The sequence below is a fragment of the Apaloderma vittatum genome, unplaced genomic scaffold, assembly GCF_000703405.1.
Source record: "Apaloderma vittatum isolate BGI_N311 unplaced genomic scaffold, ASM70340v1 scaffold22790, whole genome shotgun sequence".
Lineage (NCBI taxonomy): Eukaryota > Metazoa > Chordata > Aves > Trogoniformes > Trogonidae > Apaloderma > Apaloderma vittatum.
In genome coordinates this window covers 3,455-31,242 of record NW_009694273.1, presented here as the reverse complement: position 1 = coordinate 31,242, position 27,788 = coordinate 3,455, and the positions used below count along the sequence as shown (strand labels likewise).

At 38.1% G+C, this 27,788-nt stretch overlaps 1 protein-coding gene across 1 annotated transcript; it reads right to left on the bottom strand.

The window, feature by feature from the left end:
- Positions 1 to 250: 250 nt before the first annotated feature.
- On the bottom strand, positions 251 to 27,027 carry PROS1 (protein S (alpha); the record flags this gene model as incomplete). The annotated part of the gene is made up of 14 exons (XM_009867224.1): positions 251 to 653; positions 4,350 to 4,563; positions 5,376 to 5,524; positions 6,732 to 6,900; positions 7,952 to 8,119; positions 9,081 to 9,270; positions 10,974 to 11,092; positions 13,565 to 13,686; positions 20,830 to 20,955; positions 22,798 to 22,920; positions 23,075 to 23,197; positions 25,376 to 25,462; positions 25,797 to 25,821; positions 26,870 to 27,027. Coding segments are annotated over 14 exons (1,919 nt in total), but the record flags the coding sequence as incomplete, so codon positions are not given.
- Positions 27,028 to 27,788: the final 761 nt, after the last annotated feature.

The window sequence follows — 27,788 nt, the reverse complement described above, 5'->3', positions numbered from 1 at the left end:
CTCTAGATTCTGGGGTCTTTTTTCCTTTATCAAAAGCACACATTACAAAAACTGTGGAGATTTTTCTTTTTTATGTTATACTTGGAGAAGTTTAATGAGACTGGCTTTGTTCAGATTCAAATACATCATCAAAATTTGCAACTTGTAACTTTGTGCTGATACATGAAAAATAAGAAGTAAAATTGGCTCTAAATGGAATTTCCTGGACTGTCTCTCCCAACTAAATATATCAAGGGCATACAATGAACATGGAAGATAAATCTAGCTTTAAGATTTATCACTGATACGAATAAAAGAACATTTTATGGAGTTTTGATCTTGATTGTCTCTTTACAGATGAAAAGAGAGGGGTTTTTTTCCCCCCATTCTATGTAAAAAGGAGGAAAACCACACTGTTGATTATTTTCCTGGCACATCCTGAATAAAATAATACAGGCTTCATTATGGCATGAGACTAATTACACAAATTATATCTGAAAGAAAAAAGTTAAATTAAGAATTGAATGGTTACTGCATAATCAGTGGGCATGAGTGAGATCTAATGTCATTGTGTTTAGAAATAGCTTCATCCAGATCCAGCTGTCTGTTGTTGACCTTCACCTCCATGCAGCCATTATAAAAAGCGGTTACTAATGTAGCACCCAGAGGAACATCTGCACAGAAACACATACAGTTTATTAGGCCAAGGCATGCAAATTCTTATGTATTTTTTCAGATCAGCAAAAACATGGGGAATACTTCCTTCCTCAGCCACTAGCCAGCCACAGGAGAAAGGAGCAATTTGGCAGGAAATGCTAAAGTTGTTCTCCCTTTTCTTTAAGATTGAGATAAAGTCAGCAAACCTGAGAAAAGTCAGTAAAATTTGAAATATACATTAGAAGTCTAGCCTCGTACAGAAACCTATGTGAAGGCTTTTCATAGTAGCATTTGCTGTTTTAACAACAGGGAACCAACAGTTTGTTTCCTGGAGTCTACTGTTCCTGTCCTGAAGGACAAACAGATGTTTATGGGTTTAGAGGTCACAGAAAGAACCATCTTACTTTTGCCAGAAAGCTACTCTGGATTCAAATCTGCAAGGTCTCAGATAGGGGACCCCAGGGAACTCCATATGTCTTACTGCTGCTTCAAAGTGAATTCTCTGTGAAAGACTCACTTTATCTCTTGCTCCTGTAGGTATTATTTGGGTCACAGCAACACTAGATCACGGATAAACTTCCAGGAAACGCTACGTTAAGTGCAAAATTGCGCAGGGGTTGCTCTGAGGCCTAATGGTACAATTGGATTCTTAGAAGAGAGACATAAGGTGATCCAAGTACCTTCGGCAACTGCAATGAATATACCCAGAAGCTGATCTTGAGCATTATCTTTATTTTCAGATATTAATCCTCCTATCCTTCCCAGAAGATAGACTTGATTGTCTGGGGAACAAGAAAAGTTGCTTCACTGTGATTTTACTTCGTTGTAAGCTGAGGTGCTGCACAAACAGTCCTATAAAATCATGCCCTTCTGCTCTTTTTACTCCAGTGATGATGACACTGCTGGCTTAAAACTGTGCAAGTCTCATTTAGCCTGCACTGGCTGTGCTGATTTAATTAACAGAGTCATATTCACAACACTGTTACTAGTTTGAAGAAGTCCATATCAAAAATGGGGACTTGTGGTCTTCAGGAAAAGTGTATTTTTTTGTTGGGTGTTTTTTAACCATGCGGTTTTGTGCACGGTAGCTCAGTGTGGAGATCCTTACATATATTTTTATAGTTAGGCTTTTCAGAGGAGAGTTAGAGTGAATAAATGAATCTGTGTTGCCAAATTGGCTGTACAGAGGGACCTGAAACAGGCACTGGAACAGGCTGCCCAGGGAGGTGGTCGAGTCACCAACCCTGGAGGTGTTTAAAAAAAAAAGTAGATCTAGCACTTGAGGCTATGGTGTAGTGGTTAGGTATGCTGGGATGAAGGTTGGACTAGATGATCTTCAGAGGTCCCTTCCAACCCCTAACGTTCTGTGATTCTATATTACTACTCCTCTCTTTGGTAATGGAGGCTGTGGTAGAAGAAGCTCCTTTGGATAATGTGTTTTGGGTTTTTTTTGTTGTGTTTTTGGGACCTCTAAATAGAAACTGTTTATGCATATCATACCTTTTAAAGAGGTGAGTGATTACACCTACTTTTAAGGAGCAGCAAGAAACTAATGCTTGCTTCTTACCTATTTGGGATGCAAGACTGAAGCCAAGGTCTTAGTTCTTAAGGTGCCCATTTACTCTATGGCTGGCAATGTACTAGAATGAATCATTTGAGTATCACAAAGATGAAGAGGTCTAAGAAATGACCAGAATCTTAGTTAAGTTGCTATGGGCTCAGTTAACCTACTGACTCACTCCTACTAAGTAAATACTGACTTCATCTCTCTCTTAAAAGTAAGCAGGTATTACAAAAACACACTTACCTATTGTGGTATGTGACAGTACTGCATCATTAGTGCATTCTTCTCATTCTACACATTCAATTTTACTTGAACTCACCTGGTTGTCTGGTTTCCAAGATACTGAATATTCAATCAAAAAGAAAGTTAGGGGAGAAATTTTCATAATTGGTGCCTAAATCTTGTAACATGCTTGATTACTACTGTAGGAAGACTTGCAGAGAACAAGTAAATACCAACATATAGGCCTAGACACTGAGGCAACCACCACTTGAGACAGAGGCTGCATAACCTGGAGCAGTGGCTTAAATACCTCCCTTCTATTCTGACAAGTAAGTCTAGAAGATGGAACCACAGTTCCACCTTTCTCTGTGTACGCTACCTTGGAAGAAATGCCTCAAGAGTTTTTCTCCAGTGGATAACCCTCTTTCTACTCCTGTGCACCCATGTCTCTTACAGACCAAACACACTGCAGGTAAGGACCACCTGTATCTGGGGCAGCGCTACGACACTGCAGCCTACATGTAAAAGGGATGTTAATTCAAGACTGTGTTGGTCAAACTTTTAGAATTTCCTTAGGAATTGTTGACTTATTCTCTGTAAAATAACTTTAACAGAGAATACAGAAAAGCTCTGCCAGTAGTAACATTACAGCCATGGTGTATTTCCTCTAACAATTTTCAGGTTTAAGTATCTTGGTCTTTGAAATTTCCTCATCTGCGGTAATGCTATTTTTCCTCATGATTCACTCTTAAATCAAACTATTTTATAGATAAGCATGTGTACACTTCCTGCACAAAATAATGTTTGTACATTTTCTGTCTCAAAAAGACTGCCTGTCATCTGTTGCCCAGTTTTGTTGAACCCATATTCCTGACTTCTGTAATTCTGACAATTTGCATACCATCAGCTGGTTTTCTTACATAGAATCATAGAATCATTCAGGCTGGAAAAGACCCTTGGGATCATCAAGTCCAACCACTAACCCTACTCTACAAAGCTCACTCCTAAACCATCTCCCCCAACACCACATCTAAATGACCTCTAAACACATCCAGGGATGGTGACTCAACCACCCTCCTGGGCAGCCTATTCCAATGTCTGACTACTTTTGCTGTGAAAAAATATTTTCTAAGGACCAGCCTAAACCAACTCTGTTGCTGTTTGAAGACATTCCCTCTTGTTCTGTCGCTTATTACCCATAGGAAGAGACCAACAACAACCTCTCTACAATGTCCTTTCAGACAGTTGTAGAGAGTGATCAGGTCTCCCCTTAGTCTCCTCTTCTTCAAACTAAACAGCCCCAGCTCCTTCAGTCGTTCTTTATAAGGTCTGTTCTCCAGGCCCTTCAGTGAACCAGCTTCGTTGCCCTCCTCTGCACTCGCTCCAGCACCTCAATATCTCTCTTGTATTGAGGTGCCCAAAACCGGACACAATACTCAAGGTGTGGCTTCACCAATGCCAAGTACAGGGGGATGATCACCTCCCTACTCCTGCTGGTCACACTATTTCTAAAACAAGCCAGGATGCTGTTGGCTTTCTTGGCCACCTGGGCACACTGCTGGCTCATATTCAGCTACCTGTCAATTAGAACCCCAAGGTCCCTTTTCATGCTTGAGGCAGTTCCTAAATTGTGCCAGCTGGTGGCATTTCAGAAATATGCAATGCTCATTACTTCAAAAATTAAGATATTTTCCAAATTCAAACCTCTACAGAGAGATTCAGGACTTTTAAGGGGTGTAATAATTGTACTGTTGAAAAGCAGACCCCCCTTAAGAGCTGAGTAACTGGATGAAACAACACTTGGAAGGGGAGAACAAAAAAACCCTGTTTCTTCTTGTACACTTGTAGGCTTTTTCTAGCTTAGATAAAGCTGAATATAATCAGGCTTGTACAAACCATCAAATTAATGAAAAGAAATAGAATTCACCTGGCAGGCCGCCCAAGTAGGTAACCACATTTGCCATCATTGCTTGATGCAGGATAGACAGTTGCTCTGGATTGCTTCTGTCTGTGTGTGAATCAACAGCCAGTTCAAGTTGCAGTTTGGTGACCAGAAGTCCAACCAGCACTTTTCTGGGTGTACATAACTTCTTTGATTCCAGAGATGCAACGATGATGTTTCCAATGGTCACAATGATTTTCTAAATGGAAGAATAGTAGGTCACAAAAGATGTCACATAAAACTTGAACACAATTATATTTAGTTCTGATGCATTTTATATTAGGAAGTAGAGGAAAAGTCAATGTTAAGAGCTACATTTTAAAACCTGGTAATTTAAGTTGGAAAAGTTAACAGATTTGTGTAATCATCACCTTTGGTGATGTACGCCATTCACTTATAGCCTTAAATTTATAGAGAATGTCCACTGTAAAAAAATCTTTGGCTATGGTTCTGAGGTTAAATCGTGTTTCTTTTATAGGTGAAAGGAGTGCTGCTATAGTTTGAAACATAAACAAGTATTCACTATAGGTTCTTATTTTGACAAAAGCATGGATTAGCCATGGTGTATAGCCATGCTCTGTCTTGGGATGCCTGATATGAACAGATGTAAACGAAAACTTAAGAACAAAAAGATTTGTTTATAAATTGAAACCAACATGATCCATTTACTGTAGTGTCATCACTCCACTTCTGTCACATTCCCCTTTATGTTTTGTGCATTTGGAAAGAAAGATGAAAGAAGATGTGATGTAATGGATAGTTCCTGACAGAAGAGCACTTAGTGCTTAGTCACTGCTGTAATGATCATTAATAGTAATATATTTTCTGCACATCACTATATGATCTAAGGGCTTTTCAAAAATATAAATTCAGTTTACCAGTTCCACTGCAAGTAGGTGTGAGTAGGTATTTTTTAGTTTGATTTTTCACTAACGGAGTAGTAAGTTAAATGAGACAAAAACAAGACGTGACTTATATGCATATCAGTTGCTATGATAATTGTAAAATCACCTGTGAGTCAGAGGAGTTAGAGTCCACTATGGACAAAGCAAGAGGCACTGTTTCATTAGAAACCAAGGCAAACATAACACCAGTGTCTGTGGATGGGCGAATAGTCATAGTCACATTTATTAGCCAATCGTCAGCACTGTCAAGGTTATCTGTTTTAAAAAATAATTGAAATTAATAAATCCACCTGTTAATGACAAATTAATATGTTGTTAGAAATTAGTATTTAATCTGCTCCCACTGTAGAAAAATTCATAGTAACCTCTAGAAAAAACAGTGACTGTTGGAACTTTTTTACACTTACAGTTCTTTCTAAAAACCCAAACAATCAAACAAAAAAAACCCCAAACCCAGAACAAGAAGAAGAAACTTTTAGTCCTGCATCTTCCCTAATCTTCTGTACTTATTGCCACATTCATTAGAGGTCAGCTCTAAATTTAACCCCCAAAATTAATTTACTCATAAATTGCTACTAGTGAGTAGAATATTGGCAGTTCTCATACACTTTCACATTCCAAGGCAGTTCCACTATTAAAATGGGAATATGCAGATACATATATGATGCATTCATAGTGAAACTAATATAAAAATCCCTGTTTAGAGGTATCTTTTTGTATCTTCCAGCGTCACTCTCCAACTCCCACTCCCAGTCAAATCAAGTAGTTTCTTGATTTCTGGTAGTTTTATTGAGGAAGAAGAAACCCCAAAATATGAGGTGAGGTCATATTCCTACACAAAGCCAAATAGACAAGCAGACAGTGGGCCGTAACAGCTCACAGAAGGGCAGTAATAAGTGTGGGCAGCCTCTTGGATTGCTGGAGTGGGAGTGAATTTATGGCAGCGGCCCCAAACACAGAGGTCAGAGTGAGTCATGGCAGCATGTGTGAATGGTGTTGGTGAACGAATGGGAGGAAAGTTGAGGAAACTTAAATGGTACAGGGAACTCTGAACTAAGTTGGTTGGAAGCACAAAATATAAAAAGCTGGAGAAATATTTTCAAGTGGGCTAGGGAATTCAAAGAAAAGGCTTGGGAAGGAATAGTGATCCCTGGATGAGAAAAGGGCTAGCGATCAGAGTAAGGCTGAATGGTAGCAAGCATTTGGGATGAGGAAGAGTATAACAGGATTTGGGATGATGCTCAAGAGTTATTTTGGTTTGGGCTCTCAGGTGTGCACAGGGAGATTCTGGATTGCAAGTTAAAGAGGTCAGGCAAGAAAGTTTTGGATTTAGGAGGGAGCAAGAGATGCACCTTCATTTAGAAGCAGAATTGTTTTGTTTGTTTGGTTGGTTTTTTTTAACAATTTATCAGTTCCATCACCAGTCCAGCAAAAATACAAGAATAAACAGAAACATACTTACTATAGTTTATCTGAAACATTGCCATTCCGGTTCCTGGGTAGAAAGATCCTCTCCCCACTGCTACCAAACAGTGTTTGCTTTGTTTTTCTTGAATAACTTCTTTTACACCTGAATGTCCCTGGTTCATCAGGTTCCAGGCACGAATGCACCCATCCAGCCGTGGGTTAATCTGTAGAAGAATTACAGTTCGAGGTGTTTGCATTGTAAGTTGCTTTAAAAATAAGGCATTGCCTTACATATCAACTTATTTCTGTGTAGCCAATAGCCTTACCAATGCTGTAAGTTGGGAGAAAACAAACAGCATATATTTAGTACCCCAGCCTTCAGAAGTTATTTCTGATTTAATAATGTCTCCCATTTTGATGCCAGTGATCTGTACAAAATGGATTGCTTCAATTTTTAAAGATTGTGCTGTCCTTTTGTTTAGGTCACAACAGCTTTTCTGTAGCTGAAAGACAATGATCACTAGCACTGTTTCTTGTTCAAGATTTCATCTTTTCCTTGTACTAAAGTACAAAGAAATTTCTCGAATTACTTTCTATGGCAAGGGGATGTTGCTGTATTGCTTCGTACTTATTCACTTCACTTTTAAGCAAATGTGGAATTCTTTTTTTTTTTTTTAAAAAAAAAAAAAAAAAAAGCACAGCCTTTACTGTACAGTTACTTTTTGCCTCTCTGTTTAGACTGCCAATTAGTTTGAGGGCTCCAGGACTGCGAAGCAGGCAGTCGCAACAAATTGACTGTACCTATTGCCAGCACAAGACACAGCCGACGAGGACATGAGAGACTAAAAGAATCATGGGCCTTGTCTAGTCTGGGCTATTATAAAACATAGTAAAAATGAAAGCTCATTGTGCTGCTGGCACAATGAATTCCACACCGATTCAGAGCCTAGCAAAAGGCAGCACCAGAAACATGAATCACTCCAAACCGCTCTCGCAGCAGAAGTATGTGGTGATTTAGGGAATCTTAAAGCTGTGTTAGGAAATAGGCTTCAGAATCCCGGAAGATTACACTGTTAAATGCTGCATTTTCACAACTGAAACCTAACTGAAGACAGACTGTGAAGCTTCACGCATGTTTATTTTCAAAACAGTGGTTTTATAACCTGATTTTTGTTTTCTAATTAAATTCTATGCCACTCTTCCTCCCTCTGTTACTACTATGTAAACAATACAAATAACAGTATTAACCAACATTGCTCTTATTGCTTTAGTTACCTGTTTAACAAGAGTGTTGCCCACCCTGCGGGGTAATCCTGCAATGTACACCTTAGTTTCCAAGAAACCCTGTGACTGTTTAAAAAGAGTTCCTGGGCTGTTAATACTCATCACGGCCTCTTTAGCTATTTTTACACTGATGCTGTGTTCTAGTTCTTCAACTGATATCTAGAATTAAAGACAAATAATAACATATTTACGCACACAAACATGTAGATAATTTAAAATACTAATTATAATACCTGTATGAATCACTACTAAATGTTTCTCTAAATATTTAAAGAGTAAAATAGTTTTAATGCAGTCAATATTTACAGAATATTTAAACTTGAATCGTGACAACTGTCCATATCTACAGGAGGATCATCTTCCACTCTACCCTCATCCTACCCCTTAAAAAAACAGTTTGCCTTATGCATGATAGAGTTCGCAAGCTGATTTCTACAACTGCTCTATATCAAATTCACATTTGGTGTACGGTTCGCCAGGCTACTGGAACCTGCTATAAAGGATTGACTCTTCAGATGGGATGTAGGCAAAATAGGTTCAACACTTACTTCTGCTATTATTATGTGTCAAAGTAGATTTCTTATTCTCAAGGAAGCTGTACTGAACTGAAACAGGAGGTCTGTGCAGAATCCTATCTTCTCTCACTCCCACTTCAAAAATAAACAGACGAAATCTAACTGATGTTAATAATTTTGTGTGGTTTATAGATAGTGTAAGTAAGTAAGGCCTTTTGTCTCAGGTATACAACCCTGAAGAACAAGATGGATTTCTTCTTTTTCAAATGTAAAACTTGCTCTCTAGACAAAGCTTCTAATAACTACACGCTTGACCATGCAACCACACTTTGTAATATTCTGTTGCTTCCTATTTAATGATTACAAAGCATAATTCCTGTGTTGCCAGTTAGTGGTAATTATCTCTTTCTCAGTCATAAACAGGTGCCATGATTTCCCAGATTTAACACATTCTTGTGCAATTCTTGGCTGATTTTAAAATCCGGGTTTTGAGGGCATCATTTTAAGCCTTTTTAATAGTTGCTTAGTTTCTCCCTACTTTACTGATCAAACCAGAATGCTCCCATAGTAGGTTAAATTCTATGAGAGAAGAAAACCCAGCTTACTATATGCCACAGTCCATCATTAATGGCTTTTCCTCCACTGGTGACTTTTGTTACAAGCTCGTTCTTGAATTGAATTTCAATCTTCCCATCCCGAAGAGCAAGCAAGATCCACGCTGTATTGTCGAGGGATTCTGCATATAGTATAACTCCCTCTGCATCGTATGTCCGGAAATCAAATTCTGCTGTAAATCTGAGTTGTGAAGAAGGAATCTTAATTAAGAAAATAGGAAACATGAAATACTGTATAGCCTAGGATAACTCATTAATAGGGTTGTAAAAAAATACAGAGATGTTAACCTTTTGGTATCTCTGTATGTGAGCAGTTGTGATTTTTGAACACAATTAGTCAAAAGCAGAATCTAATGTAAGCCTTATTCATCTGAATTCAGGGAAAAGTTTTGAGATTAACACTCTGAGCTGGGAATTGAAAGAGCCTTGACTCAGTTCCCAAATCTGCTACGAGCTCTACATGTAAAGGATATCACACCCCCTTGAGTAAGATGATTGTAACATTCCTATTGCATTTCATGGAGATGCAACGAAGAAAAAATACATGATCTATGATGTGCACTGTTGCCAAGCATTGTCCCGCAATGTTTATAATCTAGCAATTTGCTTTGGTTACTGCTGCCTTTTTTATGCCATGCTCTAATTCCAGGATTTGTTGTCTGGATCTTGGCAGCTGGCTGAATGCGTGTATATAGCAAACTGATGGTTTTCAATACAGTACCTGTGCAGTAAGAGAGAGACAGTGTAAGCATAGCAAAAAACATCTTTGTGTCCTCGAACTTTTGAAATAGTTAAAATAGGTTAAGCATGAAAGGAGAAAACAAAGCATATGGAAGTTAAGATTTGCTGAAGACAACAAAAGAAACAAGTGAGGGAGCTGTGATTAGTAACTCAGACGGCTTTCGCTCTCAATTTTGTTCTTTGTCCACTAGATGTCATTGTCTCTCAGGCAGACCCACAGAGAAATCGTTCCGTACTTAAACACAGACTATTAAGATAGCTTCAAACATTTATCATCTTAGAAAGGTCTTCCAGGAGAGCATTAATGCCTGGTCAACTTGGAATAGCAGCAGAGGAAAAAGTTCTCAGTATTTATATCCTTCTGTAAGGTTCTGAAGCTCTGGGGATCACCAGCTCAACTGCTGCTGCTTCTGTTACCCTCAAATTGTTCGGTCAGGAAGTCAAGGAACACTGTAATTTCAGCTGCCACAGCAAAGAAGTTCAAGAGTAATAAAGGGGTCACTGCCATTAGCAATTGTTCAGACAGCTGTAAAGGAAATCACACAGATGGTGCTCTAGACAAGCTACTGTGCTCTATCGGTGTCCTTGGAACACCCTGTGAAAGGAAGCACGGCAGCAGGGGCGAAGCACTGGCCTCGTTTTGGCTCTCAGCAGTACGTGTGTAGCATGGTACAGCTTCTGCCTCGAGTAGCAGTGAAGTAGCTGTGACACCTAAATCAAAGCCATTCCCATATACATATGTGTACCCATACATATATATGTGTACTCCCATATATGGATGTACAGTAATAATTTCTCTTTAACATGTGATTTTTATGTTGAGAATTCTAAATGCCTTCCTGTATCTGTATCACTCCCTCCTACCTTCCCCAGCCCCTGCTCTTTCCTTCTGAGGAAAAGTAAGCGTCTGTCATGAGGAAGCACCCATCTTTTTGCCCTCTTGTCCACAAATCGATGGGACCTACAGCCTATTAAACTTACTGCTCTCAATCCTCTTCCTTTGCCCATTCAAGTCTTGGATCTCTTTGAACTCTTCCAGTCTATACACCTCTCTCGACAACAGCACTCTTTCTAAACCCTTAGAAAATTAATGGAAACAAATGCCTTTAATTTCAATACATATTTTTATTAACAAATACTTACCTTGTGACATTTGGCAATTTAAACTTTAAGTAGAGAACAGGAATTCCTATAAATTGCTCTGCCAGGTAAAGCAGTTCGTAATTCTTTTCAAGGTTCAGTGGGATACATGCAGTAACAGACTGAAAATGGTAGAGAATAAAAAATGCTGTTTAATGCATTGTGATAGTTCATAAAGCAAATCCTATTGTTGGCTGTTAGCCTGTCTTTTTCTTTTTCTTCTTTTTTTTTTAAAGTAATGGCTTACCTCTGTTTTTCCTTTTTTTTTTTTTTTTTTAAACACGAATACCTATGTACAAACGAAGGGGGGTAGTTTTGTTTTTGCTTGAAATGCACATTATTTAAGCTCTTGAAGGATAATTCAGATCAAAACACAGTTCTGGTGGATTACAACTCATATTAAAAATATTTAATGCTTGAATCAAGAATTCAAATTTTCTATCAGGTACTTTCCTTTCACCAGGGACCTGTGACACCCTAGGTGGGGTCCCGCTAGATTCCATTATTGAAGCTTTCTGGAAACTAAACCTGATCAGGTGTTACAAGGGAATGGAATTGGAGCTGTGTCTTTGGAAAACTGAATTATTTAAAAAATAACTAAAAAATACATTCTCTTCCTTTATCAGTATTGATGTACAACTACTCATACCTGAACAATCTCCAGTACTACTAGAATCATTTACCTGGAATAAAAAGTAACAATTTACTAGTGGATTAAACAACAGAGTAAAAGAAAACATTTCTCTCTGGCTGTTCCTTGAATGTATTTGTCTTATTTGAGCTCTGGAAGGGAACATTGATGAAATCAACACAACAACTACTGCTGAAATAGTACTGAATAAGTATTTCTGAAAACTATTACTGGGGATATGAAGCTCTTAAGACTGCATTTTCAGGAAAACTGTAAAAGAGGTTCTAAGCATTTGTGGCAACTGAAAGACCTGTAACAGTGTGTAAAACTGGGACTAATCTTAATGCTCTAGCCAAGGTCAATGTGAGCCGTTAGCAGCTACAATGAGCCGGGGGAAAATGGTGCGTATTCTCTCTGGTGTTCATCTACCTGAAGTTTTAAAGACATTTATATCCAGGAATAATGTCTCTTTTATGTGTGGTGCAAGTTTTAAACTAGTAAAACATTCAGTAAACAAATGTCAGGTATCCATTCTAAGGCATTGCTAACTTCTTTGTCTTCTCAAACTGTGGTGTTACAAATAAAGTACTATCTATGGTTTTGTTTTAAAAGTAAAGCACTCAGATCTCCTTTAGGCACAGGGAACTAGGCTCAACATAGGGAGAGAGGTTGTAAGACTCTTCCAGAACGTTGTTTAGCGCATCTGTTTCATTGACTTGTAGAACTAGTAGTCTCTTTGATCTGAAGTTATCCCTCAAAACACCCACTGAATATCTTCTATGTGATAGCAGTATAGTAGTCCTACAGCAGAGAATTAGCAAGAGTAGTTGTGAAGGGTTTTTCTGTTCTCAAGACATGCTGTAATTTGCAGTTTCCATACTCTGACTTCTGTATTCACAATGCAGCAGTTTCACTAAATGTACAGGTGCTCATCCTGAATTTTATGGTTACTGCATTTCACGTCCGCTAGTGCCACTAGTTCTTGGACTGCATATATTTTCAGTTGATTAAACTTTTCTTTTTCTTAAAAGGCCTGAAACTAACTTCCAGATGGAGAGTTAATCACTTTGAACTGTATTGAAAATAATGTACTGAGGCTAGAAGATGCTCTTTCTACTTTATGAATAAGCAAAACACAATATGACTCCAAGTGTTGTTCAGATATTGAATTTCAGAAATTACGAGCAAGATCTAATATATACATGCTAGAACTTGTCAGATCTTGTTCCTACAGCTTAAGTCCAATTTTGTTATACTATGTTAGAGGTGTGTTTTTGTCGGGAGTTGCCTGAACTTGCTTAGCTATAACAAGTCTCAGCCTGCCTAAACCTTCCAAAGAATATAGAGAAGCACTCACAAGAAAATCCTTAAACTGGGATTCTCCAGAATGTCAAACTTTCTGCCACTTAAAAGTCTAAATTTTCAAACTGAGCAAGAACTGCTGATTTGGCTGTGAGATGCTCTCCAACTGGCAAGTATTACTAAGGGCTTTTTCTTAAGCTATGGCAGATGAGAACTGTGGAAAACAGTTCAGGGGTTTTTTTCAACCCAAACAGGCAAAGCAGAGTAATTCTGAGTGAGAACTTCTGTGCAGTTTAAGGAAAACCTGGTAACACATGGACAAATGGAGTATTCTGGCTCTGAGTAAACTGAACAGGAATTGTTTGATAGGAGAAAGATGGGGCTTATTTTGGAAGTAGCAGGGAATAAAGATGACTGGGTAACGCAAGCTTCTGTTTGACAGAATTCCTCTAAGTGAGCATGCAGGAACTGAACAGCATCCAAATCTCTACCGGGTCTGCCTTGTGAGCCAAACAACAGCTGAAAGTCCCCAGCACTATCTCACAGATTTTGAATAATTTCTCAAATAGTTTCCTATTTTCCTTAGTCTGACTTATCCTGTCATGAAAAAATATTCAACTTTGTGATTTTCTGCATGGAATTTTGCATAGTGCAATTTTACCTCACAATTCTTCATGTCCTTAGAGAGCTTGTACCCTTTCTTGCCATCACAATAGCAGCTATAACTTCCTGGAGAGTTTACACAGAGTTGAGCACAAACATTTTCAGCACATTCATCAATATCTAGGAGAAAAGGAAGCATAGAGAAAAATTTATTGAGATTATTCACAGCACAGACTGAAAACTAACACTATAAATCAATGGAATAATGGACAAGATGGGTTCTCTGGCATAACATGAATCCAGTAGGTGACTTCTGCTGAGCTAAACTAATGCTAATGGATGTCTCCTATGTAAAATTTACAATCCAGAATTACCTGCTGGGTGCATAAAACCTGGTAATCTGATAGTGGCCTTGTGTGCAGAGCTGGGGAAAATCTGATCTGATTTGTGAAGCTGTAAGGTGGCAGAATTAGTGAAAGAGACCTCAATAAATCACTACCATTTATGGCAAAAATGCCACTCAGGGTCAGATCTCTTCCTTTTCCTATAAGATGCTGTGAGAACTTTAGAGTGTTAAGACTATGTATGGCAAGTATGTGGAGACAGAACATGCTTTAGTCACATAAACCCAAAATAATCTGTGGGCAAAATACCTTTTAAAATAACATACATCTTTGCAAAGAGCTAAGTTTCAGATAGCATCTATTTGCAGAGACCAATCTGATTTGAGCTGTGAATAAGCTAAACCAACTAAAGGAATTTCATTTTCTGTTTAGTAGCATGTACACGATAAATAATTTAGAAATGCAAGATTGTGTAGAAGGCCAGTGTAGCAGTTACACTTGTAATACAGAAACAAACTAAATCTCTCCTGGATAAGACACTCTAATGAGGGTGATTTGGGGCCTCAGATGAAACAAACTGCCATACTCGTTTTGCAATAAATAGCCCTTCTGGTGGAAATATCTTCTAGTGGGAAGAGCTGCCCCTTGTGTTGCCTGATCTAGTTGAGAGGCATCCCTGCACACGACAGGGAGGTTGGATTAGGTGATCTCTAAGGTCCCTTCCAGCCTAGGCCGTTCTATGATTCTATGATTCTAAACAGCCAAAGGTTCATAGGTTGAGGAAACTGGTGTCATGTTTGGCTGAATCACAGAACCATAGACTGGCAATTTATTCCAAAGTCTTGCCACCCTCGTACTGAAGAATTTCTTCCTAAGATCTAATCTAAATCTATTCTTCAACTTAAATTCATTTGCCCTTGTCCTATCAGTGGACACTCTTGAAAAAAGTCCCTCCCCAGCCTTCCTGTAGGTTCCCTTAAGGCTTCCATATTACTAATATGTCTCCTTTTTCCCACATTTGCCATAGGCGACCCCTGCACAGGGTCTGTGCTCAGCCTTACACTCCCTCATACGTGCTCTTGTAAGAAGAAAAAGCTGTACTGTTCTGTAGTGCAGCTCATAAAGCCAGAACTAAAGGTCTGCTCAAGATCTAGCGACATGTTGTGTCTGTTTTTGACATTGCAATCTGATGTGTGGTTGCGTAAGCTTTACGATTTAAATACACAAATACCAGCAGAAGACTGTAACTTCTAGCTCCTTTTGCTCATCTCTCATTGTACCCTCTGACCTGCAGAACCTGGATGGCCCTTTATGTAGGCTGCTCTATGGGATATCAACTTTCATATTCACTCTTTGCACAAACTACTGAGGAGTCTTCTGAGTCACTTCTCTTAGCTTCAGAATGATTACTTACTTGTGCTTTGCCAAGCTGGGAAAACTCTCCTGCTGTGTAGCAGGCTGATAGAATACAACAGTGAGGTTCTCCTTCCCTTTTTTTTTTTTGTTTTTGTTTTTTGTTTTGTTTTGTTTGTGGTTTTTTTTTTTCCTAAAGAGTTTCACTGCCATTTTGAGCCAGCTTAGCAAGTTTAAGAATGATTGCACTGCATTCTAGAAGCCTATCAAGTGTCTTGGGCGTTCTTCTGAAAGGCATAGGATGCAATACAAAAATGTGTAGTATTTTCAAGTTGTGTAGAAATCAACATGGTGTTAGAACTCTACAGACAGTTCCACCACCTCCTTCCTTCCATTTAACCAGAGCAGCTTGCTCCCCTGGCAGGGGGTTAGGGATGGGAAAAGAAAAAAACGTTCTTAATGGGAATTCTCTGCATTTCTATCATGGTACTTCTATAAACAGCAAGCTCAAACCAACTGCTCTCTACAGTTCCACTGCCTGTCCTGGGGGGATTCTCTGAGGATATGCTGAGTTATAGACACATACAGAAGATCTCAGGCCTTTGACCAGCAAGTGTTTCCAGCATGTTTTCCTGTTCTGGGGAAAATGTTTGATACATACAGGAAGATAGTTCCTAAAATATAAGTGGAGTGTTGATGACTGTAGCTTTTTGGATTGTTCAAGTTCTAACTGGTCTTACATTCATAGCTGTAGAAAAGGTTATATAGGGGATTTTTCTGCTTCCCTCTGTTCCCTGAAGTGCTTAATCCATCCAAAATGTTAGATAAGTGAGTAAAAGGAATTTTTAATATAAAAATACAGTGTGTAAGGAACTGGCTGTTTCTTCAAGTTGATCTGGCATTTTGCAGATGTTTTCTGTGTTGCATCCACATGACTTGGTTTTAAATGAACATACAAATTAAATTGTGACTGTGTCTGAAATTACAGTCCCTTCAGAGATTAATGTTTCCTAGTGTTAATTTTTTTTATATCTTTGCTCAGATCTGAGAAAGCTGTCCTATTAAAAAGTGTTAGTCTGTATACATATATACATACACATACAAATGTGCAGACTCCTCCAACTCTTAAATTGCTAACCCTTCACTCATGGTTTAATTCCTATTTCATTCATTTTGGCCCCTGTCACCTGTAGTACTACTTACAGGAGTAAGATACAAGGGTGGGTTGCAGTACTGAAGTGTTCATTTTGGAGTTTTGTTCAAAATTCCTTCCATATGGTTCAGAGATAATGCTTACATACTAGTCACATGGCAAGATTTGATCAGTTGTTAAATATTTTGCTGATGTATATTTGCAACTGATTGACCCTCCATTTCCTCCAGCTACAATTAGATTACTTCTTACTCTTTTGTTGGGCATGTGTATGCCTTTCCATTTAGAAATTATTAAATTCTTCAGTGACTTGATGGGAGTTGCCTAATCCAGCAGATTGCAAGTTCAACTTGGTGAAAAAGTTCCGCTGTGAAAGTCACTTTCTAATAATTTCTGGTGACTGACAACCTGATGTTTATTTAAACTAAGAGTACCAGATGATGTGTTACAATGTGAAGCTGCTTTTGTCACTGTTGGTTCTGCATTCTGGCTAACATTCAAATGAAGCAATGACAGAATCCAAAACATAGCCTAGACACACTATGCAACGGGTGAGGAGAATACCTCCTGTGTTCTTTCCCATCCTGTCTGTTTTAGGGGAAAAAAAATTTAAAAATCCTTCTGGTTATGGTAATTTTGGAATCTGAAAAGGCCAAGAAATCCACCTAGGCCTAAGCATAGAGAAGAAAAAAAACCCAAAAACCCAACACATACAACAAAAAGACTCAACTCCATAGTCTGCATCACTGTGCACAAGTAAAACGAAATAAAAAATTTAATACTTCCCAAGAGGAATTGGAGTAGAGAGACTCTGAGAAGCAGCTCTCCTCACATGCCTTCCCCAGAGGAGCGTGAGCGTGTGTAAACACTTTAGGAAGCATTGGTCTCTGTGAAAGATCCTCTACCCCTTCTAGTATTTGAACACCTAGCACTACAAAAGTAAAACTACAAGCACTATTTAACTAGTAGCACTAGAGTAAATCTGAGTGCTGAATTCTCTGAAAGCAGCAGTTAATCTTGAGCACGATTCCTCAGGCTCAGGGCCTGCAGACAAACAGACTTATGAAGTTATTATGAAAACTTATTACACAGTTTGACAGATGAATTTCCATCACTAAATCACTCATAGACTTGCACCAGTAAATTTCCATTACTCTAAATGAACCTACTGCTCAAGGATAAGGTCTCCCTCCAGGTGTAGCAGCAGAGGAACAGAGAGGTGTGAAGTCTCATTCTTCAGCAGATGTTCCAGAATCTGTGATCAGTCCAAATGACAGGATCTCCTCACGCAGAGCTAATTAATCATCTTGTTACAGAAATGCTAGAGGGGACCTAAGTTTTTAGGGAGGTTTGTTTTGATCATTTATGCTATAACTATCCTGCTTTATTTTTTCTTCCAAGTTGCAGTCAGCATCTTTACGTGTTTAAGCTACTTCAAAGGCTTTCAACAGATCTCTCCAAATATCAGTCTCAAAGCAGGTCTGGAGGAGGGCCATGAATATGGTCAGGGGGCTGAAGCATCTTCCCTATGAGGACAGGCTGGGAGAGCTGGGGCTGCTCAGCCTGGAGAAGAGAAGGCTCCAGGAACACCTTGTAGCAGCCTTCCAGGGGGCCTACAAAAAAGAAGGGGAGGGACTCTTTGTCAGGGCATGTAGTGATAGGAAGGGGGTAATGGTTTCAAACTGAAACAAGGCAGATTTAGCCTGGATATTGGGAAGAAGTTGTTTTCTGTGAGGATAATGAGGTGCTGGAACAGGTTGCCCCAAGAAGCTGTGGAAACCTCCTCCCTGGAAGTGTTCAGGGCCAGGCTTCATGGAGCTTTGAGCAACCTGGTCTAGTGGAAGGTGTCCCTGCTGCTGGCAGGGGAGTTGGAAGTTGTTTAAGGTCGCTTCCAACCCAAGACATTTTATGATTCTATGACCATAAAAAAATCAGCAGAAGCTATTCACATAAACCCACCAATCTGAGCACTATCCTAGGCTTATACATCTGCTTTCAGTAGAAGGTTAAAACAGCTTCCTTCAGATAAGTTGCTAAGATATGATAAAATCAGCCACAAATGAGACACACGCCATGTCCTAGAAGGCAGTCACTCTATATAACACTAGGGAGAAACCCTGATTCCTTGTCTCAAATTTTCAGACTATGTGCTAGGGAAGGACTAATACCTGAAATACAGACATACTCTGTGCTGTTTGACAAACTGGTTCAATCATTTCTTTAAAAGAAGTTACCTTTTCAGAGAAGAAAGAGGTGTATGGGGAAAGATATACCAAAACTTGGGTCATTCTTTGACTACAGGTTCAGCTTGTCTTGTTTCTTGGATAATGACTGCAAGACAGACCCCTCTAGCACAATAAGCATATTTACTCATTCTCACTACCCCTTTTTTTTGGCAAGGTGTTTGAAATTGCAGTAGTGAGAAGAAGATAACCAAATTCTGTATCTGAAATTGTATGGCTTCTACAAGACAAAGACTGGACGTATGGGTGTCTTCCACTGATAGTGTTTCCCAAAAGCTGGGGATGAAAAACTGCAGCAACATTTCCCAGGAATGGGTGAGCTCTCTTCTATTCCACTCTAATTCTGTCATAGTAGAGATAGTTGTGCATAAACTTATATGTCTGATTTTTCAAATAAGCATAACTGAATTTGACCACCTGAATGTAATATGAAAATGAAAGGCTAATGTCATTTAGTATTTCGGTAAGGTTACATTCCTGTCAGTCTGCACAATCCTGTCCTTAGACAGGATTTGGTGACTCATTTAATGTGGTTACAACAAGGTCTGAAAGCTTAGCAGCATAATCCTCCTTCTAGGAGGTAAGACTGCTCGTTTTAATGTCCTCATCTTGCAACCTTCTGGAATCCATGTTTCAGAAGAAAAACAATACTTAAATTCAATTTGAGGCAACCATTGTACCTGCAGAAAGTACTTTTGAGTAGTGAGAACTAGATGAATTACTGTGGAGTTGTTCTCTTTTCAGGACACTCAGGGATATAAAATTGTCAGTAATGTTTTAATCCCATAATAACCGGACAAAGAGCAAACATCTTAATATGTAATCATTACCACTGCACCTTTGAAGCTTTATCAGAAGAAAGCTGCATGAAAAGTCACGGAGCAAAAAGATTCATATCCAGCAAGAAGCAACTTTTGTGTCCTTTTGAGCAATAATATAAAGGCAGCATTTAAAATAAAAATCAGTCACTGATGTATTTTTCCTAAACTGGCAACATAGAAAATTCCTCTTCATAGCAAAACCCTAAGAGCTTATACATCTTTTCTACAACTGAAATTCAATTTCTGTGTGTATTAAACAAATTTCAGGAAGTATAGGGATGTAAAGTAGGTTCCAGGACAACTATGCAACTACTTTCAATACTTGGAAAAGTTGTTTTATCATGGTCTGCATATGAATGGCTTCTTGCTGCTTTACTGCTACACACCAGTAGTTTTCAACTTTGCTATAATTGTTACATAACTCTGTTCTGAAATTCTTTCTTCTGGATTTTAATTTCTGAAAAGAATACTCCTGAGGAAAGACTCCTTTGGTGCAGGTCCTTTTCTGGATATTTAAGAATGCTTTCATTTTAAATGTGGAATCTTTACAAAAAAGTCTTTAACACAACTTCCATGCTGTCATTTCCAGCCTAGAATGGAGATCAGTTCGTGCTAATGTTATTATTTTCTAGCATGACTAGATACTGTGAGGAAGGAGTAGATGAATGTTACTTTAAATGGAATTCAATGACCTTAGTGAAAATCTCTTTTCAGTATCTGAGATCTAAGGACATATAAAGGACAGAGACTGAGCCCCTGGCCATGAGGGCTAAATAAGCACTTAAACAGCAGATCACATGGAAATAGACAAACTTTTTTAGGTTTTTTGAGACAACTTGATTAAGCATAGTTTTAATTTCTGGTGATTGTCTCTTAATAAATCTTTCCATCTGTCTTGCCCGGTTTGGAATTGCCAAATAAGTACTTTTATTTGCTTTTGCTATGGCTGATCTTGAGTTAAACCTATATACATCAAACATTCCATCGTTATAATGACAATGATGCTTAAAAACAAGGTACAAGAGACTCTAACAGTGTCCAGATCCTGAACACATTGCTTCCAGTTATCTGAAAGAAATATACTAGCTGGTTTGAGAGGCTGGACAGAAAGCCCTCTCTCCAGTGGGACAGGAGAGCTCCCATGAACTGAGGAAGTTATCTGGCATACAGCAGGACACAAGAATATATTGTAAAAACCCACCAATGGCTGGGTGTAAGTCACTGCAACTGTACACACGCCATGTAACATAACCTGTCTGTCTGAAAGAACAAATGATCGAGTCATATAGTGATAAACAATATGAAGATTAATAAATACACCACTAGAGAGATGCTGAAGTTTGATATTTAAAAACAAAAGAGAGAGAGAGAAAATGAGAGAAGAGGCTTGTGTGGAGAGAAAGACCTACCTTCACAGTTCTTGGAAGTTGAGTTATATGTGTAGCCTTTTGCACATTCACATTCGTATTTCCCCAGGGTGTTTTTACAGATAGCTGTCCCACAGATGTTTGGATGTAGCACACATTCATTTATATCTAGAAATACAAACAAGGAACTAAAAATAAGTCACTCTCTCACATACCATTTTCTCCTAACACTATCCAAAACTGTTCAAATTGAGTGAGGCTGGCCAACTGGCTCTTTCTTGCTAGGTCTACCATGCTTTCATAGCAGACTACACAGATCTCCAAAAGGCACTTCTGCATGCCCTTGGTGGAAAACAAATTCACTATCTGTCCACCTATCTCATTCGCTCATGTGTTCTGTGGATAGGAGGAAAAGGGATGCATGTCCAGGAAGGTAAAGAGAGAAACATTCTGCAGATTTCCTCTAAGGTAAACCAGACTGCATAGTAAAATCCTACCTAAGAAAAAAGACATCCACAAAGACGAGATAATCATATCCGCATATCTTACATGCAACAATCAATTCATGTCACAATCATCTCTTAATTGGCTATGCTGACAGGTGTTCAAATCCTTCACTGTCTCTCCATCCCTCAAACCATTTTTGTGTCTATCTTCTGTGTTGTTTCCAATTTTTCAATGTCATTTTCAAAATGCAGATGTGACAACTGGATGCAGCATGCACTATCAATCTTTCTAAATGTCTTGTAGACAGAAAAATATCAGATTCCTGGCAATGCTTCGATTCCCACTTGTATGTGCAGGAATCATTCTAGTTTCTTCTGTGGTTTTGTAGTAGTTGTGGAAATGATGCTGCACAGGGATAATAGTCTGCTACTGGCTTGTTAGGACTCCCTAGGATTTTTTAAGTCAAAGTTGTCCTGAACTTGGCCTATTTTTCTACAGTTACCATGTGTACTCCAAGTTTCTAGATGTATAATTTTGTAGTTAGATGTAACGAAACATTTCAGTCCAGATTATCAAATGGCCAAACCAGTACTCTAAGGTGAATTTGTGTATTTTTATCTGTGATTATTTTTTAACTAATTTCCAGTATCTTTCCAAGAATTAGAGATTCTAAAAAATGTATCTGCTTGCCCTTTTTGACAAAGCAGCAATCTTCTGTTCTTCTGAAATTTCTTTGGAAATCATTTATTCACAAAAATATATTGCCTAAAGGAGGTGACAGTGGGAGACGGCCCTCAAGTCTGGCTTCTTAAATTATTTAACATTATCCAAAATTGTTGTCATAGTTTGACAGTAAAATATGGCATTAAAATGGAATGAGGTTGTATTTTTTTCTAACTATGTAGTAAGAACTGCTCATTATGTCAATACATAGTCTTTATCTGGAATGGAATGAAGCACGTAGATCATGGCTAATAACAACAGACACAAGTATATACAGAAGAAAAATATGCTGGGTGAATAAGACAAATCTTTCTCTCCATTAAGAGCATTTTCAGATTCATCAATAGTTTATTCTTCAATGAACTTCAACCTCCCAAAAGAGCAGCAGCATTAATTAGAAGTGATTTAGCCTAAACCAGTGCTTACCAGACAGGATTCCATGGTAACAATATTATCTGGTTGCACCACTCTAGATTCTTGTTTCAGCATGCTTAAAGGGTACATGAAACTGGTTAGTGACCAAAATAAGGTTTATGGAGCTCTAGTGATGAAGCAGAATCTAATCTATGGCCTTTCTCCTTTTATTTTATTCCTCTGAATTGGTTTCAACCCACCTCAGTTCCTTGATCTGCTTCACTATACAGTTGCCCAAATGCTTGCAGGGGTGTAAGGCTGCAGGTGGAACAAGTAACCAAGCTGAAACAGGACTGCATCTTTCAGAGGCAACACAAGCTTCTGCTGACTTAGAGCATTTATGGAACTACTGGACTAAACTCTTTCTCTAGTCAGCGGGCAATGTACTGTCATGTAACGATATCCTCCTTAAATCTCACTTCCTACCTCCGCAATCCCGTTTATTTGAATGCATGAAGTAGCCATCTTCACATAAACAACGGTAGCTTCCTGGCAAATTAAAACAGCGCTGGCTACAACCTCCATTGAAGTCTTCACATTCATTTATATCTAGAAGGAAAACAAAAATCTCCACTGAGGGGAAGGCATTTATTGAACAACTATGTGGAGGTAGGTATATTTAAAGATCTTATACTATTCAATAATAGTAGAACCATAATTGTATTCCTTAGAATTAGGATCATAATGAGATTAGAGACCGTACCTTCTTCACATTTCTCTCCTTGCCACCCTGGTTTACAGACACAAGTATATTTGGCTTGTCCATCTATGCAATCCTTATATCCATCTTTATGGCACGGCAGAGGGCTACACTGGTTTGAAATTTCTGTGGGATGGGAAAAGATTTGGTATTTGGGGTTATTTTTCCTCAAGGATCAGTTTACTCTTTCTTTTTTTTCTTCCTACAGGTACATTTTATGAAATAGGGAAGCACCTGATGCTTAATATCAAGTACCCGTACAACCACCCTGGTATCAATTGCCATTCTATGATTCTATGATGATTCTATGAATTCTGTCAGCAAGAATTTGCAGAATGAGGGGAAAAAAAAGCCACCAGTACTTTATTAGACAGAAAGCAACTAAAAGACAAATGACTTGCTAAACTATGTTAATCCCTGTAAAAGGTGACCAAATGCAGATTTGACACTGTTTGCAATACATTTTAAGGACGTATTTCACTTTTTTACAGAACGGTGCTCTGCCCCATCATATTACCACAAATTTCACTTGAAAAAATAAAGTTTGAAGAATACCAAGAATTAAAGATTACAGAGATCAGTTTCTCTGGTCAAGAAGGGTCACATTTACAAGAGAAACTGACACCTCAGGTTGCTTTGTCTGTCAGTCCTGTGGGTAGACAAGATGTATCAGTGTCTCATAATGTCACCTTTTACAAATATTAATTTCAATGACAAACAAACTTGTAAAGAGCAACTGAAGACTCTCCATACATGCTACCAAGGTGTAAGAAAGCAAGGCTGTAGGGCAGAAAACACAGTACACACTCTTTTTTCTTCTAACCAAACTACATAAATTTCTTTTTCCCACACATTCATAATTTCACATCAGCACACCACACAGGGTATCACTCTATTTGTGTCTCCTGAACACGCTGATAGCTTTTTGGATTATTTTCTGCAGGCCTCCAAACATAAATACATCGTTTCTGCTTTAAAGTTATGTTCTTGTAAAGCCTTGGAATGTCATTCTGAGGCATGCTTTTTTAAAAAAGGAGTGTCTTAAAAAACAGCAGAATGAAGAGAAGAAAAATTTAGTGATGTTCAGATTCAAAAAAAGTGGCATAAAAGGCATGTGTTCCTGGAGAGTGAAATTTTCTACAATTCTGTACATAAGGCCTCACTGGATTCCTTCAGTGTTTCTTACTTCAGTCAAGAGAACTAAAGAACTGAGCTGCATCGAATTATAAGTTTAGCTTTCTGTGACTAAGAAAGCTTAACAAAATCTGTGTTAGTATATTTGTCTGTTAAACCTACTTCCAGATAAATTCTGCTGCGTGTAAATCCAAATGCCCAGAGGCCAGCCAAGCTCCAATACTACAGAGCACTCAGGACCTCTGATGAGAGTGAGAAAGAGTGATATGAATGGCAGTACATTTTAGTTTGTGACAGCAGTCACAAAGGCCAAATGATCTGGAAAATATGTTCATCCATGACTATGTGTACTGTAATTATTAAGGATTTTTTTGCCTTCCGTTGCTTTCACAGACAAAAACAGCGTCAGATGGTTAAGGATAAGTATCCCTGTTGAAACTAACTGAAAGCTTCTTTGATGTAACCAGGCTACAAAGGTTTAAGAGGTTTAGAGAGATGTTTCAACTGTGACATGCAGGGAGTATGGTACAGAGTGCTTCCTGTAAATTTACTAGAAAAAAATGTAATTCACACCAGACTTACGAATGTATTGATATAAAAAATTAAATATTTAAGCAACATCACAGGTTTCATGGTTTGTGACCTTCTTGTGTCTGGAGCCAATGACAATGACCTCCAGCTAATACTTCAATTTTTCAGTTGGTGATGTGACACATTTCATGAATGTCTATAGTGTAACTATGGGCCAAAGAGTGGCAGAGAGGAGAATTAATCAGATGGTCTCTTCCCTGACTGACAGAACAGGACTTGCTAGATGCAAAGAGTCAGACATAGCTATTAAAGATGTAGTAGAGTACAGAGTACACACTAGGGAACATTACTGAGTTGGTGTAGGACACTTCTGTTTCTGTAAGAAGTCTGCTTTCTATTTTGCAGTTAATTATCTTTCTTTTCCAGCATGTTTTATAAAGTTAAAAACAGACACCCTGCTTGCTCTGAAAATGCTCTGTCTCACCTAATATTTTTTGTCAATTTCTTTTTTAGATTATTGAGTTTGAGTTAAATGGAGATTTGTCTCTTTTTCTGCCTATTCACACTGCTTTCTAGCCACGTATGCATGTGCTCTTAGGTCTGAGTGCATTAGGTAAAGTATCTAACAGCAGCACTTACCACTGACACAAGCCCTGAGGTCAGCTGGAGAATCTGGAGTAACTGCAGTAATCCTGAAAACCCCTGCTCGATAGGAGGCGAGGCAGCCTGCAAAGGCAAACCCACACAATCTGCTTATGATACAAACACTCATTTAGACTGAAATTGCAACAGCTTATGCATGGCGTCTTCAAAGAGTCTGTTCTCGTACCCTGAAATAGAAAACTTGTCTGGGCATATTAAGGACAGATGATCACAGACAAACCATCTGAGTGCCTCTGCTAGGATCTAAGCACACAGAACTGCCTAGGAGCTACTATGCATTATAATCAGCATGGAAATCATACAAGCGTTATAGGCAGAATAACTAAACTAGTATTATCCAAATAAGAAGCCCAGTGAATGATATACTAGAGTCGTTCAGATTTTTTTTTGTACTTACTTAAATATTTGGGATAAAAATACTCCTGCAAAAAGAAAAAAAAGTCAGAAAAACTGAAGGTAGACACAATTAAAGCAAAATGTATCATTGAACGTGTTATAAAGTATATTGGTATTATAACTACAAAAGCAAAAAAGAAAAAGTCAGTTTGACTCCCAGAATATAGACCAATTTTTTTTATATCACTATATAAGTGCTAAGACAGCATATTATTCAATAAACATCAGACTCAGTGCAGAGACTAAGACACTGCACTGTATTGCATGACAATGCAAAACAATGAAAATTATTTGGGTGTCAAAATGATTTTGAAAATTGTCTCTTTAAAGGGGAGTATCTTGCCCAATGTTGTTACTAGATGTGGAACAGCTTTCTTTACTTCCATTTTCACCCTAAAATAAACAAACCCTCTGCAATAGTTTGAACATCTCACCTACAATTCATTCCAAATGAAGTGAAAATGTTACTAAAAGAGAATTTGTTAAAAACAACTGATTATTGATTACTGAAACAATTTAAACTTAATTTGTGTACCCAAATACATGTAATTTTATCAAAGACAGAATATGGAACTGACATAGTTTTCAGAACAAGAATTTTAACCACATATATTTTGTAATCAAACTCTTATGGTACAAAGTTTAATAAAATACATCTAATACAGAACAACGTGCAGTGGGACTGAACTGAGGACCAGGATTCTTTCCCCTAGGAAAAAAGTCTGCAGTAGTATGTCCAATCCCTTCATTAAAACGGCTGCTTTGCTATATGTCCTCTGTGTAAAATTTTAATTGAAGCTAACAGAATTTCCCCACTTGGAATGCTTGCAGACAATTGTGGCCTAAAACTGGTGATCCGTACTGGAAATTAAAATAATATCAACCCAGCTATTCTCTTTGCTTATATAGTCTTCATTAATAATTGTGCAGGTTCTATACACAAAAGAATTTCAAACTAGTTCTCTGTCTGCATCGTGGGGTCCTTTTAACTTTGCAATGTGAATTATACGTTCTTCTAGCTTTCCCTCAGCAAAAAATATACTACCTACCTTGTAGATATTCTAAGATACTTACAGTTTCAGGATTATTTTCAAAGATTTCCCTGGCTTCCTCTTTGTTACATAATTCTTCAATGCACTCTCTTTCTAGATTTCCCTTCTTACTTTCTTCCATAAAAGAATTTGCTCGACGTTTCCTCACCAGGAATTGAGAGGCATACTGCTGGGATAAAACTTTGTAGAAAGAAAGGAGCTATGTTGTTATTTATTTATTTTTTAACAACTGAAAAACACTGCAAGTGCCAAACAAATATGAGAATCTAACACAAAAATCTGAATTACATGCTTAGTCACGAGTTGCTGTTTGCAGTTGTTTTGGAAAATGTGGGCAAGAAATCCTAAGATTCTCTTTTCTCTATGTAGGGTAGCTGTTTCTGACCAAAAAAATCCCAAGTCACAAAAAAATGTGCAATGCTATGCCTGAAGTATAATTTAAGTATTCCTGACAAGATTTTTTTTTTTATCTATAGATATTAGAAAGTGAGATATGTGACCAACAAGCTGAAAAAAGCTGTGAAGCCTTTTACACTACCTGTTTCAGTGATCTAGGAGCAAATATCCCAATCCTATTTAACTTATGTGAGATTAAAAATGCGTCATAAAATCAGGATACCTGTTATATGTAATTAGCATAAATGCTATTTTATTTTTCAGAACTGTAAAGAACACGACAAAGCCGAAGGTGAGAATGGTGTCTAAGAAATATCAAGGCAGACAACCTACAAATATATTCACATTTTAGTAAGACAAAATACAATCCTAGCTAACTTTTATATTTCAGATTCATCATGTAATGTGTCATTACTTAATTTTCACTTATCTTTTTATTATCATTTTATTGACAAAAAAGTGAGATGAGAAACAATATTAAAAACTAAAGTTGTCAGTTTGGTTCAGTGTTCTTTGTAGAGCACACAACACCACAGGAGCAGCAA